The sequence below is a fragment of the Dermatophagoides pteronyssinus genome, unplaced genomic scaffold (genome assembly GCF_027571235.1).
Source record: "Dermatophagoides pteronyssinus isolate colony J.1.1.1.1 unplaced genomic scaffold, Derpt_VIB-CSIC_2022.12 sq0016, whole genome shotgun sequence".
In the NCBI taxonomy this organism is placed as follows: Eukaryota; Metazoa; Arthropoda; class Arachnida; order Sarcoptiformes; family Pyroglyphidae; genus Dermatophagoides; species Dermatophagoides pteronyssinus.
The window spans coordinates 322,255-340,343 of record NW_027461540.1 but is presented as its reverse complement, the minus strand read 5'-3'; the positions used below and the strand labels follow the sequence as shown (position 1 = coordinate 340,343).

The 18,089-nt window shown below is 32.0% G+C and overlaps 1 protein-coding gene across 3 annotated transcripts in view; it reads right to left on the bottom strand.

Moving 5' to 3' along the window:
- Positions 1 to 641: 641 nt before the first annotated feature.
- LOC113792729 (ecdysone-induced protein 75B, isoforms C/D-like) overlaps positions 642 to 18,089 on the bottom strand; it is a 45,927-nt gene continuing 28,479 nt past the window's right edge. For 2 of the 3 annotated variants that reach the window (XM_027342653.2, XM_027342652.2), the window contains exons 4-7: positions 12,326 to 12,561; positions 4,903 to 5,070; positions 4,580 to 4,808; positions 642 to 3,938 (exon numbers count right to left, since the gene is read on the bottom strand). In XM_027342653.2, coding sequence (XP_027198454.2) covers positions 1,504 to 3,938; positions 4,580 to 4,808; positions 4,903 to 5,070; positions 12,326 to 12,561 — 3,068 coding nt within the window. In that variant the 3' untranslated portion in view covers positions 642 to 1,503. Of the gene's footprint in view, positions 3,939 to 4,579; positions 4,809 to 4,902; positions 5,071 to 12,325; positions 12,562 to 12,780; positions 14,041 to 18,089 lie in introns of those variants that run through there. The other variant, XM_075822364.1, reaches the window with a different exon arrangement.

Below are 18,089 nucleotides of genomic sequence, written 5' to 3'. Positions count from 1 at the left end.
CTTCTTTTTTTTTTGTCATTGGAAAATCATATGAACAAAACCAAACAAAAATCTTGTCCAATTTTTTTTCTGTTGTTGTTGTTGTTTTTGAATTAAAAGAAAATGTAATTAAAAAATCCTTAAATTTCCCAACAAAAAAAAAAAATCACTTTTCGCTGATTGTTTTCATTTCTTGTTCATAGATGGCGTTCATAGATCTGAATATCAAACAAACATTTGTTTGTTAAATGATATCTTTATCAGTGTTGTTGATAATGGTGGTGGTGGTGCGCATTCAATTCCAAGGTTGATCATTTCCTGGTTTAATAAGTTTTTTGTTGGTTGTTGTTGTTGTTGGTTGTTTGTTTGTTGGTTGTTTTTTTCATAGTTTTGATGCAATACTTCTTCCCCTCTCCACCAAAACGATTGAGAAATATTATTAAAAGGAAATAAACAAAAAACAAAATTAAAAATATGATGATATCATCATGGAATAATTATTCAATTTTGTTTTCAGAAAACAACAACCTAAACAACAACCAGACAAACATCCAAGCAAAACATCCAAAAAAACTTATTAATGATGCTGACGTTTTTTTCATCGGCAAGAATTTCAACCAGAAATCAAAAGAAAAAATCAAAGAAGAGAAACATTTTGGCTGTTTACCGTTTCAAAAAATTATTTTATTGATTTTGGTTTTTTTGGTTTATTTAAATTATATCATTTTATATCTACACAGAAGAATTTGAGAAAGAAAAAAAAATTTGAGAATAATAATCATAATCAATGATTGATTGATAAGAAAAGAACAAAAAAGAAAGAAAAAAGAATGGCGAGAAAAAATGATGATGATGGATGAATGGTTGTTGACACGAATAATGTTGTTCATGATTTATTTACGTCACCAATTCAATTCAATTCATTTTGAGATTCAGAAAACGCAAATTTTTCCCAGCTTATAAATTATGAATGAACGAATGAATGAATGGTTTGAATGTGTCGATGGCAAAAAAATCAAATCAAATCAAATTTTTGCCTGGTTTTAACATTTTTGATGATTATGTTATGTAATGTGATTATAAGATAGAGCAAAATGAAAGAAAGAAAAATCCAGAGAGAGAAAGAGAAAATTGCAAAAGATATATCAAGATGTGTGTGTGTAGTGTAGTGTTCGTAACAAAGAGAATCTTCGTTTGTTTGTTTTTGTTTTTGTTTTGACTATTTTTTTTTCGTTTTCAGAATCATTTGAGATGAATGAAGTTTTTGAATCAGAATTTTTTTTTGTTTGTCATAAGAAAGGTGATAATGAGCATGAGGTTGGATTCGAATATCGATAGTTTCCGACTATCGAATATCGATAGTTTTTTTTTTTGTTTGGACTTTGAAAAAAAAATTGAAAAAATTTTTGTATTTGCACTGGGGTATTTTGTTGTTGAAACAAATATAGAAAAAATGAGAAAAGAAAAGACTTGGTCAACTTGTTGTCCATCTTGTTTGTTTGTCGATGATTATTATTTACAAATTTAAGCATTTTGTGGATCAACTTCAATTTTGATCATGGACGATGCAACGATTGTTGTTGGTGATGAACGATGTATCAAATCAAACGATGTTTTGGAAGAGGAAGACAACGTAGAAGAAGAAGAAGAAGAAGAACTTGATGATGATGATGATGATGATGGTTTTTTGGAAAGATTAAGCGGTTGACAATCAATTTGATCATCATCATCATCATCAACATCCATTTGATCATCCGACGACGATGATGATAAAATTGTCTGTGCTGCTGTTTGTAATAAAATAGGTTCTTGTAACGGGGCAATCTGTCCAGTTAAACATCGTTGAAGATGTGAAAATGGACGATTACTACCACCACCAACACAACCATTCGATGATGATGTTGATGAATGATTTGATAATGATGATGATGGTCTTGATGATGAATGAGCAGCAGCAGCAGCTACCGATGATGTTAATGGCGGTGAACTACCATTTTGTACCACTATTGATGCCGGAATATGGTATGTTGTTGTCGATGGTGATGGTGGTGTTGTTAGATATATCGATTGTTGTTGTTGATGATAATGTTGTAATGTTGGACTTGAATTTGAAACAATTCGATTTTGTTCCGAACTGAATGGACATCCACTACCACCATTATGATAAGGATAACCAGAATTCTGTGTCGAATAAAGGACCGTAACTTGTTGCGGTTGCTGCTGCGGCATTCCAAGTAAATGCGTTTCCAATGGATATTGTTGTTGTTGTTGTTGATTAGGATGAGAATGAGGATTAGGATGGTATGATTGTTGTTGTTGTTGTTGTTGCACTGGTGCCATTGTTGCCGGTATTTGTACAGTTTCAGTATTCATAATAATATTATGTATGAGATCGGTACGTTTTAATTGTTGTTCATTTAAATAACGTGATGGTTGTTCTAATGTTTTTAATAATGTTGAATGTTTTGATTGTAATGTTGTTTTAGTCGTCGTTGTTGATAATGGTGATAGCGATGACGCTAACGATGACGAATGTGAAGTAATAACACCGGTACGATTCACCGTTAAAGAAGAAGTTGTTGTTGTTGTTGATGGACTATGTGGTTCTTCTGATTGATTACATCGTAAACCGTTACTATTATTGTTATTACTGTTACTATTACTATTTCTAGCTGCAGCACGAAATTTTTTATGATGACGATATGCTTCATCCATCAGTTTATTTGTATTAACTAATGGTGGTGCTTGTAATGCTCTTTTCAATACAGGCATATCATCAATTGATTCTTCTTGTTTTTCAATTCCTATTCCTGGTTCTGAATCTGATGATGTACAATGATTATGATTATGATTATGATTTGAATGATTATCTTTGGTAATCGTATCATCAATCAATGATTGTGGACTAGAACAAACACTTGATGTTGATGGTGGTGTTAAAATAATATCATTACCACCATTATTACTATTGATTGTTTCTTTACCGGATTCAATTCCTGAATCATTTGGTGAATCAATACGACCAATATGATGACTATATGCGGTATTTTTTGTAGTAGTAGTAGCATTAGCATTAGTTGTTGTTGTTGTAGTAGTAGGATCATCTTCAATCATTATCATTGAAGATGGTGATGTTCGATAGCAGCTATAATTATTATTATGGTGGTGGTTGGCCAATTTTGTCGATGATAATGTTGATAATGTTGATGATGTTGATGATGATGAGATCGATCCTTTACGTCCATTACTTGATGATGTTGATGATGTATTATCATCCGATGATGATAAACCGGATGATATTGAACGTGGTGAACCAAAACATTGTTGACCATTATTTGATCCATTATTATTATTATTATTATTAGTAGCGGTATTTGTAGTAGTGGTAGTACCAACAGAATCTTTTACAGAATCCATCCAAAGATCATGATGATTATTGAGGTGATTATGATTGAGGTGATTTGTAACATGATTATGATTATGTTCACCATCAACAATTGATGTTGTTGGTGAATAATGTCCCATTATCGTTGATGTTGATGTGGTTGATGATGATGACCATGAACGATCAGGAGATTCATTTGATTGACTATCTGGTTGTTGTTGTTGTTGTTGATGGTTATGGATTGCCGTCGTCGTCGACGTAGTAATATCAAGATTCATACGAGGACAGGTTACCGCACTATTCATTGATTGTTGTTGTTGCGGTTGTTCAAGACCACCAAAACTTTTACCCAATAATTTATCCGAATGTAATGCATTCAATGTACGAAGATCAGGAATTTTTCTAATCAATTCTTGAAATAATTGATTTGCAGCAGCAGCAGCAGCAGCTACAGCCGATTCTGTTGTTGATAAATTCTGTTGATGATGATTTGTAGCAATAGCTTTTTGTAGAATTTCTTCTAAACGTTTATTAATTTTTTGTACTAAATCAATGTTTCGCAGACCAGGACGATCTAAAAATTCATTTGGAAAAGAAACAAACAAAACACGTGGTTAATAACATTGATTTTTCTAGAAAAAAAACGGAGAGATATTCTGTATTAACCGTCTAAATACACTGACTTTTCGAAAAAAATGGGATAAATGAAAAACCAAAATCAAAAAAAAAAACTTGGAAAAAATGGGCGTAAAATAGTCTCCCAATACACATACAAAGTGTTAATGCGTGTATATTGGATTTTGGCAATGAAATGATTCTATTTCCAAATAGGAAATGCTAAGATAATTTTTCAATATTTCAGTAGAGTATATGTTGCTGTTGGTTATATATCTCAATAACGGAACTATTCATATACCTAAATTGAAGCTTTAGCTAGACATAACACACATATATGAAAAAAAACAACATAGAAAATATCAACTGGCAAATGCTGATCTAGGTCAAGGAAACAAGCGTTAATCATATTGTTGCGTTTATATATTTTACAACAACAAGGAAACAAAAACAGACGCTATTTGATAGAAATGAAATGAAAGAAATAGTGTTTTTTCTATATATTAAAAAACCTATGTAAGAGAGTGTATTGATATAGACATTTGCGGACGGTAATTATCTTGATTAAATTTTTTTTTTGTTTTTTTTTAAATAACTTACCAGGTGCAATAACAACAACAGCACAGAATAAACCTAATTCATTATCAGTTAAACGTAATGAATTTAAACGTTCAGCAAATTCAAACATTGAATCTAATAAAAATCTTGCATTCGATGCTGAATGTAATGAATCACGACGTAATGATAAACCATTTAAACAAATCATTGAATTTGTTTGTGAATCAAACATACATGCTAAACGTACTAATAAAACTTCAAATACACCAGCCTAAAAATCAAAAAAGAAAATCGATAAATTAGTTTTGTGCTTGAATTGAAGAATCTTTCGGAAAAGAATCTTTCTGGAAAAAAAATTTACAAACCTTAAGCAATGTAACTTGATCTTCTTGTGCTAATAAACTAAAACCGGGTATACGTTTAGCAAATTCAACAACACCATGTATGGCTGGTGAAAAACGTTCACTAAAATCTTCCATCAAACGATTTGAATCAATTTGATTCTGTGCTGGTAATGGATTTAATGGACAAGTCTAGAAAACGAGAAAAACGAAAGAAAAAATTATTAATTAACAAAATGGGAATGTTATTTGTGAATTTTTTTTTAAAAAGAAGAAAAAATTTATTCGAAGGTCAAGGCATTCTTTTTCATCATTCGCAAAATTATCTTTCAGGGAAATTTCCCGGTATTTCTTTTCACATTTCTTCTTGATAATAATCCTAACCATGGCAATGAAATTATATTTGAATAATTTCAGTGTGTGTACAGTGTGTGTGTGAATTTCATCGATTTCAATCGATCGATCGATCGATTGTTTAATTGTTTTTCCCCATTCTCCATGTTAAACATTCAATTAGCTAATTTTTTTATTCAAATTATCAAACGTGATGAATATCATTGATTAAACAGCAGCAGCAGCAGCCAGAAAAATTATTGCAAACGATATTCATTGGAAAATGAAAAATTCACCATTTCTAACCATCACCAGCAGCAATTCATCAATCAATTGATGAATCGATCTGATGAATGAATGAATGAATGAAAAAACTATAAAAATAGCAGCAACAGCAGCAGAAAAAATTCACACCGAAAATACAAACGGTGACATTGATTGCATCGAAAAAAATCCTTGTCCTTGATTCTTATTCATCATCATAATCATCAAATTCGATAAAAAAAATTTTGATTGCAACAACAACAACAATATATTGCATATGGTTGTGCAAAATTTCTTGAGAAAAAAAGAAAAAATCTCAAGAAATTTTCGTTTTTTCTTATGGTTAATTCCAGAGAAAAGAATTCCTTTGCACTGACAAACACACACAGACATTGGATCCAGAATCCAGAATTGGTCAATATATTCTTTCTCTGTCTCTTTCTATGTGTAAACCTTCAAAAATCATTCAAAGGTTAGGTTAGATGAACTTGACCTTTTTTTCCATCAAAAATTCTTTCTTTTTTTTTGATTTTTGATTTCACCAGAAAACCAAAATATCAAATACGTGTGTTTTTTTGATTATTATTATTATTCCTCCTATATGTACTTAATAGAAAAAAATATGCGCACACATATATTACAGCAAACACACTAAACACACACAATTTGAAATCTCAATGTCAAATTCATCCAACAACAACGAAAAAAATAACATCCATCCATCTGATGATTTGGATATTGTAGTGTTACAACATGTTCGAGGTCAGCCTTGGCTTTCGAATTATTTAATTAACATTGGAAGTTCGGTTGTCGAACTTCAGAATTGTATTTAAGCATGAACAAAGTTTAATAAAGTTTGACTTATTTTTCCGAGAGTAATAATTTACTTGTGTGATCTAACTTACAACACTCTACTAGACAGCGATTACATTATATGGTGGCAGAGTTCTTTGTCTTTGATGTTGTTACGATCCGGACGAATTATAATGTCTACAAATAATCAAACTAACCAGCCTGCTGGTGACGAACAATCGTCATCTTCTTCGACGTCGCCAATTGTCATTGATCCTAAGTTTGGATGGGTCCAGACTAGACCGAAAATGGAACGTGAAACTATCGAACAGTATGTGAAGTATTTCAATTGTGTCGCCCGTGTTAATCGTTGGACTGATGAAGATAAAGTCGATATGTTTGAAGCTTCACTGACACCTGGCTCTCCTGAATTTAATGCTATTGCGGCCCTTGGTTCTGATGACAAATCAACATTTGATAAAATGATTACAGCATTGAAAGAATCGAGTAAGCCTCTTCGTGATTTTCGTGTCCGTGAATATTATCGTTTACAACGTAATAATGGTCAGTCGCTCGATGATTTGGCAAATAAAATAATTAAAAAAGTGGCTGAGTTATATCCCGAGTTCTCAGACGAACATAAAGCTAAATTAGTGCGGGATAAGTTTTATTCGTCCTTGAATGAAGAATTGGTGGTCGCCTTAATTAATTCGTCATCACTGAAGTCTGTTGAAGAGATAAAAGCTCTATCGAAATCGATCGAAATTAATTTGCCAAAAATGAAACAATCGGTCAAACGGGCTTCAAATGATAAAAATGTGCAGAAATGTACGACGTGTAACAAATTGGGACACGTGGCTGCTGTTTGTTGGTCGAAGAACAAACGTGGCAGTAAAAATAATAATGTGGTGCCGGCAACGCCATCTTTGACGCCTTCTTCTTCAATGGCTCCGAATGGAAATTCGAAAAAAACGAATTCGAAAGAAGTTGCGACTATTAATTTATCGAAGTTCGATGTGCCACGTCAGTTTTTGAAAGCAAAAATTGATAAACGCCTTGTTTATTGTTTAATTGATAATGGTGCCAAAATTTCTGTTTTTCCGTTATCGTTTCCTGCTCAAAAACTTGAATCTTCTTCTGTGTTCGCTGCTAATGGTTCACCAATAAAAATCATGGGCGAAGCGAAAGTGGTACTTAACTTTGGTGGCTGTACTATTGATCATAAAGTACTAATTGGTGATGTTACAAAACCAATGTTGGGTCGTGATTTTATTGTAAAAATATCGGCTACTATTACTGCTGATGATATTATGTATTTTACGTGGGGTGGTAATCATCATCGTGTTAATCTGATTGCGGAAGACCAAATTGGCAACGTCAATGATCATGATCTCTCTGAATCGGAAGTCTGTGCACTGGCGATTGAAAACCTTACGTTGGACAATGGCAATGAAGAATCGAACGATTCTGAAATGGTTGAGGTGGAAATCTTCAATCTTATCGATCAATATAAATCTTTGTTTGAAGGCATTGGTAGAACGGATTTGATAGAACATTGTATCGAACTGAAATCTAATAAGATTGTGAATATTAAACCGTATCCGGTACCTTATGCGTATCGTGATCAAGTTCGAACGATGTTGGCGGAAATGTTGAGCGAGGGCATTATTGAACGGTCATCATCAGAATGGTGTAGCCCTATTTTGGCTTTGAAGAAAAAAGATGGTTCATTACGTTTGGCTATCGATTATCGACGGTTGAATGCTATATCGAAGTTTGATGCTCATCCTACGCCAAAAGTATCGGAAATATTGTGTAATTTGGACCAAGCCAAAATATTTTCGAAGCTGGATTTCAAATCTGGATATTATCAAGTTCCTCTCCGTGTCTGTGATCGTGAAAAAACGGCATTCAGATTCGAAAATAATCTTTACCACTTTCGAGTCATGCCATTCGGGCTATCGACTGCTGCGCAAACGTTTACCCGATTAGGAAACATGTTGTTCCAATTGCCATTTGTTAAAATCTATATCGACGACGTGATAATCTTTTCTAAAAATATTAATGAACACGTTGGTCATTTACGTCAGGTATTTGAAATATTGAAATCGGCTAAACTGACGTTGAATCGAAAAAATGCGAGTTTGCAAAACCGCAAATTGAATATTTGGGTTTCGTTATATCTAATGGTACTATTCGTCCGTCACCTGAAAAAACAAGTTGTGTGGAGAAATATCCTGTACCGAAGACTAGAAAAGATCTTAGATCTTTTCTTGGTTTAGTCAATTCCTATCGAAATCTGATTGAAAAATATGCCGATATAACTGCTGATTTGTATGATTTGTTGAAATCGAATAACCGTTTTGTGTGGAGATCGTGTCATCAAAATGTGTTTGACAATCTGAAAAGATTGATGGTTGCTGAACCTATTGTTCGTATTCCTGATTTGAATCGTGAATTTATTGTACGAACTGATGCTAGTGATAAAGCAATGGCTGGTCTCTTGCAACAAATTGATGATAATGGCAATCGTTATGTGGTTGAGTATTTTTCGAAGAAATATACTGATTGTCAGAGTCGTTATTCCACTATTGAAAAGGAAGCGACTGCTTTAAAAACGGCTATCGATAAATGGGCTATCTATTTAAAAGGGAAACCTTTCAAATTGGAAACGGACCATCGTCCACTTGTTTGGCTCAAAACTATGGCAAATCGTAATAATAAATTGGCGCGTATGGCTATCGATCTTGCTGAATATCAGTTTGAAGTGTCACATGTTCGTGGTGTTGATAATTGTGATGCTGATGCATTATCTCGTATTGAAATATCTGCTGTTCAGTTTGATGAGCTGTCGTCCGAGCAAAATAATGATGAATTATTGTTTGCTGCTCGTCAAAAAACACCGAAGTCATTTGTATCGATTAATAATCTATGGTACTTCAGAAACGCCGGTCGTGATAGATTGTGCATACCACAGTCAAAAGTTAGAGATGTTTTACGTCTTTGTCACGATCAAATGAATCATATTGGCGTTGTTAAATGTTTGGATTTGGTTTACTGTCGTTTCTACTGGCCTAAATGGCGTAATGACGTGAAACAATGGATCTTTAAATGTGAATGTAATTTGAAAAAAGATAATAATCCTAGTCCTGTAAAGTCTCCTTTATCGGTTACGGATATATTGAAATTGGATCCATTCGAAAAAGTTGCTGTCGACATTATGACCTTATCTACAACGAATTCTGGTAATCGTTATTTGTTTACATTACAGGATTATCGTTCAAAATGGATTGAAGCGAAAGCTTCTGCTGATTCATCTGCCGAGCAAGTTATCTTGTGGCTTGACGAAATATGGAGTAGGTTTGGAAAGCCTAAAATATTGGTTTCCGATTGTGGTTCGCAATTTGAGAGTAGAGAATTCCAAACGTACTGTAGTCGTCTGAATATTGTGAATCATAGAACGTCACCTTACCACCATCAATCCAATGGCATGGTGGAGAGGGCACACCGCAGTATTTGGAATCTTCTGCGCGTGGTTGTGTCCGACCAACACAACGATTGGGATGACCATTTATTGTCGGTGCTAAGGTCGTATCGAAACACCATACATGCTGCGCTAGGTATATCACCTTATGAAGCTTTGTATTGTCGTCCTCCTAAAATAGAAGCTGATGAACAATTTCCAACGCGTATCGTGTCTCGTAATTTGGATCAATCCAAAGTGAAGAAATATATCGACAGAATGAAGAAAAATTACGACGATCGAAATAAAACTGTCGATGAACCGATTCCTATTGGAACTAAGGTGCTAGTCAATCATCCCGTCATACAGGTTGGACGCTGTCAAAAGCTTTTACCGAAAAATAAGGGTCCGTTCGAAGTAGCTGAACAATTATCGTCAAATTCTTATTACGTAAAGGATGGAGATGGACAGCTACTCAAGGTACATCGTGACCAGATAAGGATTACAGGAATGGAAGCGAATCCTCCTAAAATCCGAAAGCGTGGCAGACCTCGTGGGGAGGTGTAGTGTTACAACATGTTCGAGGTCAGCCTTGGCTTTCGAATTATTTAATTAACATTGGAAGTTCGGTTGTCGAACTTCAGAATTGTATTTAAGCATGAACAAAGTTTAATAAAGTTTGACTTATTTTTCCGAGAGTAATAATTTACTTGTGTGATCTAACTTACAACACTCTACTAGACAGCGATTACATTATAATATATAGTTTTTTATTGCAATAATAATAATGTATGTTCAGGGATGTTATACGTCAATAGTGTGTTGTGTGTGTGTGTGTGTGTAAATATCAAATGTTTATAGTCTACTACATATGGGTATATATAGCCATCAATGGATGGATGTTTCTGTAGAAAAGATTGTTGTTGTTTTTAGCCAATATATTGGCCTTGACATTGGCATTGATTTTTTTTTATTTCGTTGGTTGTTGCACATACATAAGGATATATACTTGTAAGTACACACACAATATATACATGGGATATATTTTAATGATAATCATCAATTGATGATGATTATCATTAGCCGGTGACATGCGCACTAGTTTTCTAGTTTTCTAGTTTTTTGGAATTGGAAATTTCACATGATGATAATGCTATATACCTATGATGATGATTGAGAATCAGCAAAACTATTTCCTTCTTTTTATATACAATGTATCTTTTTTAAGGGAAAAATGAATGGATGGCAAGGCAATCGATCCAATTTGTAATGAGATAATCTTTTTCTGTTTTTGTTTGTTAATTGGACTTAAAGAAATGGAAAAAACTACTTGAAAAGAAATGATCTCCATACGGAAATACAGGTTTGTCATTGGAGATTTTTTATTTATTGAATATCCTGAATAAAATTTCAAGGACAGGTAAAATGAAACAAAAACTTCTGCTGCTGCTGTTTTTCTTTCCTTTACTTATTCTTCATTTTTTAGTAAGCAAATATTTCCAAGAAAGTAATCAAAAAGAAAAAAAAAATTCTTGTTGTTTTCACCCCCTCCGATTCTGGAATCATCATCATCATTTTTTGCTCTAACTATATAAACGATTTTCCTCTCTTTTCTTTCTTTCCCCCACTTCCTCTCCTCCCTCCAATTATATTTCTATATATAGAATATTCTATATTCAAAAAATCGATTAGAATTTTAATTTTTATTTTTTCAATATTTATGATTCTCCCTTTCTCGCTGTATGTAGTCGCTGTCATTTACGTTTGTTTTTTCGCCATGTTTTTTCTATATGACAAATATACCAGAATTTCAAGTAAATAAATAAAAGAAGAATATAGAAGAGAAGAATAATGTTTCTGGTTCATGATCAAGGTTAATTATGACGTCAATATTGACGGTGTGTGTCGGTGTTGTTAGATTAGATATGAAAATTCTGGTTATTTCAGTTTTTTTGGGTGCGTTATAAACACATTTTCAAGGTTGTTTTCAGTTAATTCTTTTCATCAAGAATTTCTCTTTTTCTTCTCTCCCTCAGATTCTCTCTCTGTATGTCGAGCATATCCTGTACTGTTTTTTCAACAACAACAAAAAAAAATCAATCAAAATTCTCTAGTACAGAATCGACAAATGTCATCCATTAGTCAGTCAGTGTGTATAATGTTGGATAAAGAAAGGAAAATCCTTGAAAACAACAACAACAACAACACTGAACTGAACTGAACTGAATAATTCAATAAAACAAATTTGCACTGTTCATTCACATAGGATGCTTCCGGTATATATATGATGTGTGGTGTTTGGTATGCGTTTTCACTATACACTGACTATACACAGAGCAAAAGAGCTTTGTTTGATGATAAATATCAAACAAACAAACGAAAAAAAAAGAAAAATTCTTATCAATGATGATGATGATGATGATGAAATCAAATGATAATAACGAACGATAATAATGATGATGTTTGCGTAACGCATGTACATAGAGAAGCAAATATACAGGAAACATTTTTTTTTTGTTTCACTTTCAAAATTCTACTTCTGGTTATTGATGTTTTTCAAATGGGAAAAAATAATGAAAATAATAATACACATACCATTTGTGGACATTGGGCATAAATTGGTCTTGATCTTGCCTGATCTAATAATGGTATAACTTTTTCTTTTGTATAATCACATGTTTCATCATGTGCACGTATAATTGATTGCATTAGGTTTTGTTCATCTTCCAACAGCAATGATAATGCTTTTTCCAATGAATGTGCATTTACTTTTTGCATTGCAGCCAATATTTTGGCTTTTTCACGTTTCGGTACACGACCAAATCGTACGGCTAAATTTTAAATAGGACAAAAAAGAAAAAGATTAAAATTAAAGCAATTTATAACAAGACTTGTAACATATTAAAATTTGTAATTTAAAAATTAGTAACTAATCGAGAATGACGGTAAAAATGATATCAATTGATGCGATAAAAGTTAAGTTTTGCGTTTTGCGTTTTTGGGTTATGAAACAAAACAAAAATAGAATAAATCTGATTATTCAAATTTACCGCTATTTAATATTGGTGATTGCAATTGCGGCTGTAATTGCGATCGATCATTGGAATTATCGCTATTACCACTACCGCTATTATTATTATTATTAGCGATATTATTAGAATTTAATAATAATTTTTTTGTTGTTGATCCAATTATTTTTGGTGGTGAACGTAAATATGAACTTAATAATGGCATTGATGCTGCTAATGAATCATGTGTATCATTTTGATGTGCTTGTAAAAGTATCGTTGCGGTTGTTGTTGTTGATGGATATGTTGATTGATGAGATCGATGATTGGCACCTGTCAAACGTTTCAATAAAGAATTACGGCCAAACGACGTCGATGATTGACGATTTGAAATCGGTTGTCCACTAGTTGATACAATTTGATGATCATCGTCATCATCATTACTTGTTGAAACTTTTGATGATGGTGACCTTGACCGTGATCTTGATTGTTGTCGACGATTATTATTATTCACCTGCCGTGAACGTTTTGTTTTACTGTTACTTGAATATTTCGAATGAATGTTACTGTTGTTACTATTGGTCAACGATGATAATCGATTATAATCGATTATACTACCATCACCATTACCATTACCGATTGGTTGTTGTAATAATGTTGAAAGAAAAGCCGGTACAGAAATTGATGATAATGATGATGATGATTGTGGAGGGGGTGGTAATGGTGGTGGTGGTGGTGGAATAAATGAATGAAATTCATTTTGATGATGATGATATTGATGATTCAAAATCGATGAATTTGTTGTTGAACCATTCAATAATATTCGTTGTAATGTTGAGGATGAATTGTTGTTGTTGGTTGTTGTTGGCATTTTGTTGTTATTACCATAACCATCATTTGATGAGGATGAGGATGCCATGCAATATGCAGATGTGGATAACATTTTTTTAATTGGAATTTTGTTTCAAGAATCAGAATTGCACACTGAATAAATTTTACAAGAATTGCACATCAAAATTGAATGATCAGAGAAATTTTCCGGAAATTCTGATCAATTTTTTGGGTTTAAAAAAACAAAGAATATCATTTTGAAACAACAGCAAATAACGGAAATAATTTAAAAAAAACAAAAAACAAAAAATCAACAATAACGGCGACTAGTTGATGTGAAACAAGAAAGAAGAGAAATTCAAATTCAAAAAAAGAAAAGAAATTTCAGAAAAATTTTCTATATTGCCATCTTGGTTGACGCCACAATGAATCGCCTAAATGCTACTGAAACTAAAAAAAAAAATGTTTTCTGTTTTTTTTCTGCTTTCACTGTTTTTTGCTATTTGGTTAGCCTTGTAAAAAAATCATTGAATATTGTAATGCATACACAGAAACACAGAAGAAGAAGAAGTGGATATTATCCAAAAAAAAAAAAAAAAAAAAACATCCAATGAAAATACATAGACAACAAAACACACACGTACAACGATGACGACGATAACGATTTAATAAAAAAAACTACACTCTCCATAAAGAAATATCCACAAGTTCAAGTGCAAGGCTAACCAAAATATACATCGCGCATCGTCGTATCTTTATTCGCATATATATACTACTCTCTCCCTTACTCAATGACGCCAAATGAAAACGTAAACCGAGCAATACAATGTATATATGTGCGTACGGTACGGTGTGTGCGTTTACCATCATCATCATTATCATCAAACAGAAGAATCATGATTTAGAGTCGGCGCCATTATCGGATTTTTTATTTTGAATATTAAAAGAATTCAAACAAAAAAATCTTATGAAATTTCATTGAAATTTACATTTTTTACGAAAAAAAAACATGATAAATTCATGTTTGCGTGTCATGTTTGTTGTTGTTTGAAAAAAAAATTTCAGCAAACGAATGCAAAAAAAAAAAATTGATTGATGCAATATCTTTGGGTTTCTTTTATATCGCATATATTCTAATCGCTGGAAAATTTACCCCCCAAAAAAACTGACTTTTCCAAATTAGATTCAGATTAACAAATGACCAGACCAGATTTAGATTGTTTCTTTGGTTTTAAAATAGCAACAACAATATATGGCGCCCACCACCACCACCTTTATTATTAAACAAATTTTTCCAAGGTTCTTTTCGTTTCTGGTTACGATGACGCCCGGGTTATGAGCTCATCATCATTATTGCCACAATCATCATACACAATGATGATGACGACGACAATATTTTTGGTAAGCTGCTGCGGTTGCCAATCTGTTTGTTATTTTTTTTTTCTCTGATTATGTAATTTGATTTTTCTTTTTGGCTAAGGACAAGACTCAGAAACTCGGTAAATTCTGAAGAAAAACAGTGAGAGAGAAAAAATTCATAATTTTTAATTGGCCAAAGAATTCACTGAATGGCCGATTCTTTTTTTCAAAAACGAAATAGACTAATGATGTCGAAATAGTTGTAAAAACATCATTATCTTGTCGTCCTTTTTTTCTATTTAAATAATCATATGATTAAACTTTTGGAAAGACAAAATGTCTGTATTGAGAGAAAAAAAAGGACATTTTTCGATTATCATCATCATTATCATTCGATTTTTGCTTATCAAAGACGGAACAAAAAATCAATTGATTGATTTGAAGGGGGAAAAAGTGAAAGAAATATTCCGACAATGTTTTTTTCTCAGGAATTTTCTCAATAATGAAGGGGGGAGAGAAGGAAAAAAAAATGATGATGATTAACATTTCAAGTGCAATACATCAATGATTTCATTGTTAATTTTCTTTTGTTTTCTTTGTTATAAAAAGTTTATAAAAATTCTGCAATCGCAAATCCAAATTACAAAAAAAAGCTACTGTAGTTTTTTTTTTTTGGATAACATTTTACAAACACAGAGAGAGCGAGAGAGAGATGATGTATATGTGATTTGATTGATTGATTGATGGCAAAAGAGAAAAAGAAAAAAGATTTGATAACAACGGATAAGACGGATATGATAGTGCCACACTTTCTGCTATATATGTTTCTTTTGCTCAAGGTTATAATCATGATTATAATCAGCATTTTGTAAATTATAAATTAGTTAATTATAATTAATAATTATAATTAGTAATAATATTTTATAATAACGGTTGAAATGAATGTTTTATTCGATTATCTATGATTCTCGATAATATCGATACAATCGATACTATCGATATTGTAATGATTGATCGGAAAAGAATGGAAAAGAATTTCCAATGAAAAATTCTATACAGGAATCGTCATTATTATGTGAAAATTGATAAATGTTTAATGTTTGTTTTGTTTTGTTTTGTTTTTGGGTTTCAAAAACTAAAAATAACTTCAAATAATATTGAAGATATGCGAACAACAGCAACATAGACGGGGAAAAGCAAATATATAAATTTTGTTTTAAATAATTTAACAATGGATGGTAATCATCATCAACTATTTCTACCTAAATTTTTCTTAAATGAGAGACAAAAAAAAAGTTAGGTACAAATGAAATGATAAAAGTGTCCAATGTTTTTTTTTCATCTGGTTTTTTGATTTTTGAAAATGTCCAAGGTTAAATGATTATCAAATATATCTAAGAGATTTTTTTTTTGATCAATATCTTATAATATAGGAGGAGGGAGGGGGTTTGATTTTTTCTGGTTACTGTTGAAATTTTTTTCCTTCCCCCCTCCTCTTCCTTCTTCTCAAACATAGGCAAGTGTAATATTTTATTATTTGAATCAAAAAACCAGAAAAAGAAAAACCAGATAAAACTAGTATTATTATCATTATTATCATAGGAAATTATAATAAAAAAAAACTTTCTAGGTACATATCATCATATACAGTAACTACGACTAGACAAACAAAACAAATGATGATTTATACCACCATCATTAGAAAAAAAAAATTTCAAAATTCTGGTCATATAGAATCGTTCCAAAGTGTTATTACGCCGGGCGCCATATGTCTATATAGACAGAGAGAGAGAATATAATGTGTGTTTTTGGCTGGTTTTAGCTTAGGTGTGTGTGTGATGTGTATATAGAGATTTTCATTTCTTGTTTTTCAATGTCGGCGTGGTGGCCTTGACATTCATTTTAAATAGCAACAGCATTTTATAATGGTTATTAATTCTATTTAAAAAAAACCAAAGCAAAACAGCAGAATATATTGCGTTTGTATTGCGGTATTGATATTCTCTGAATATTCAACCGACGCAGTAGTGTGATTTTCATTTATTCTTGGTTTTGGTTAAACAAAAAAAGGAAAAAGTTTTTCTCCCTTTTAAAACGAATTATCCATATTGAATGAATCAATGGCGTCATATGGAATGATACTAATAATTTTTTTCGCTGGTTTTTCTTCGGAGAAAAAACGATGATGATGAAGCCACATCATCATCAGGATACACTCAATGACATTGAATAGAGAGAGAAAAAAAAACATATTTGGTTTTTTTTTCGCCAAATGTAGGTGTTTAGGTTGGTTGGTTGGTTGTTCTAATTTTTTTTTCATTCAAACATAGATAATCGAGGGGGAAACAGAGAGAATCAATGAGAAAAAAATCACGTTGTCAGAACAACAACAACAAAACAGCTACGTTATTTAATTTTAAAAAATGCAATTTTTATCCTTCAAACAAACAAGAATTCTGTCTATGATTTTCTGTACTCTTTGTGTGTGTGTATTTCTACATTGATTATTTCATAGAAATTATGTATGAATAGGATGATGATGATGATGATTAAGAATTATGGATTACCAAAATGTTTAGCAATCTTTTATTGGAAATTCTTGTTGTTTGTTTGTTGTTGTTGTTGTAAATAAACAACAAGCAAACAATGTTTACCACGTGGAAATATATCAAATAAAAATAAAAATTTGATTATCATAACCACCACCATCGTTCATCATTCAGTCAAGATCAAGGTTATCAATTTATATGTTTGATTTTTTGCTTTTCAACAAAAAAAAACCAAATGATAAACATAGAGATAGATATTACAGCAAAAAAACTAAAGATACCGTTATAACTGAAATGATGTGCATGCATGTATGATGACAATGGAAAAAAAATCGAAACTGTTGCATTTTTCAAATCTTTCAAATCTTTTTTCATTGTCAATGTCATTTTACACGATATACGTCATTTATTGATTGATTTTGAAATTTCAGAATACAAAAAAATTTCAAGGATTTCCTACATTCACTGAGAAAAAAGGGAAAATTTTTCTTCTTCGCTGCCTATCTGTTTTTGTTTCCCAGTATTGATCAGTTGTTGTTGTAAAAAAGAATTGAATTAAACTGAAAACAACAACGAAATATTCAAAGACCTTGATCATTATCACATGTGTTG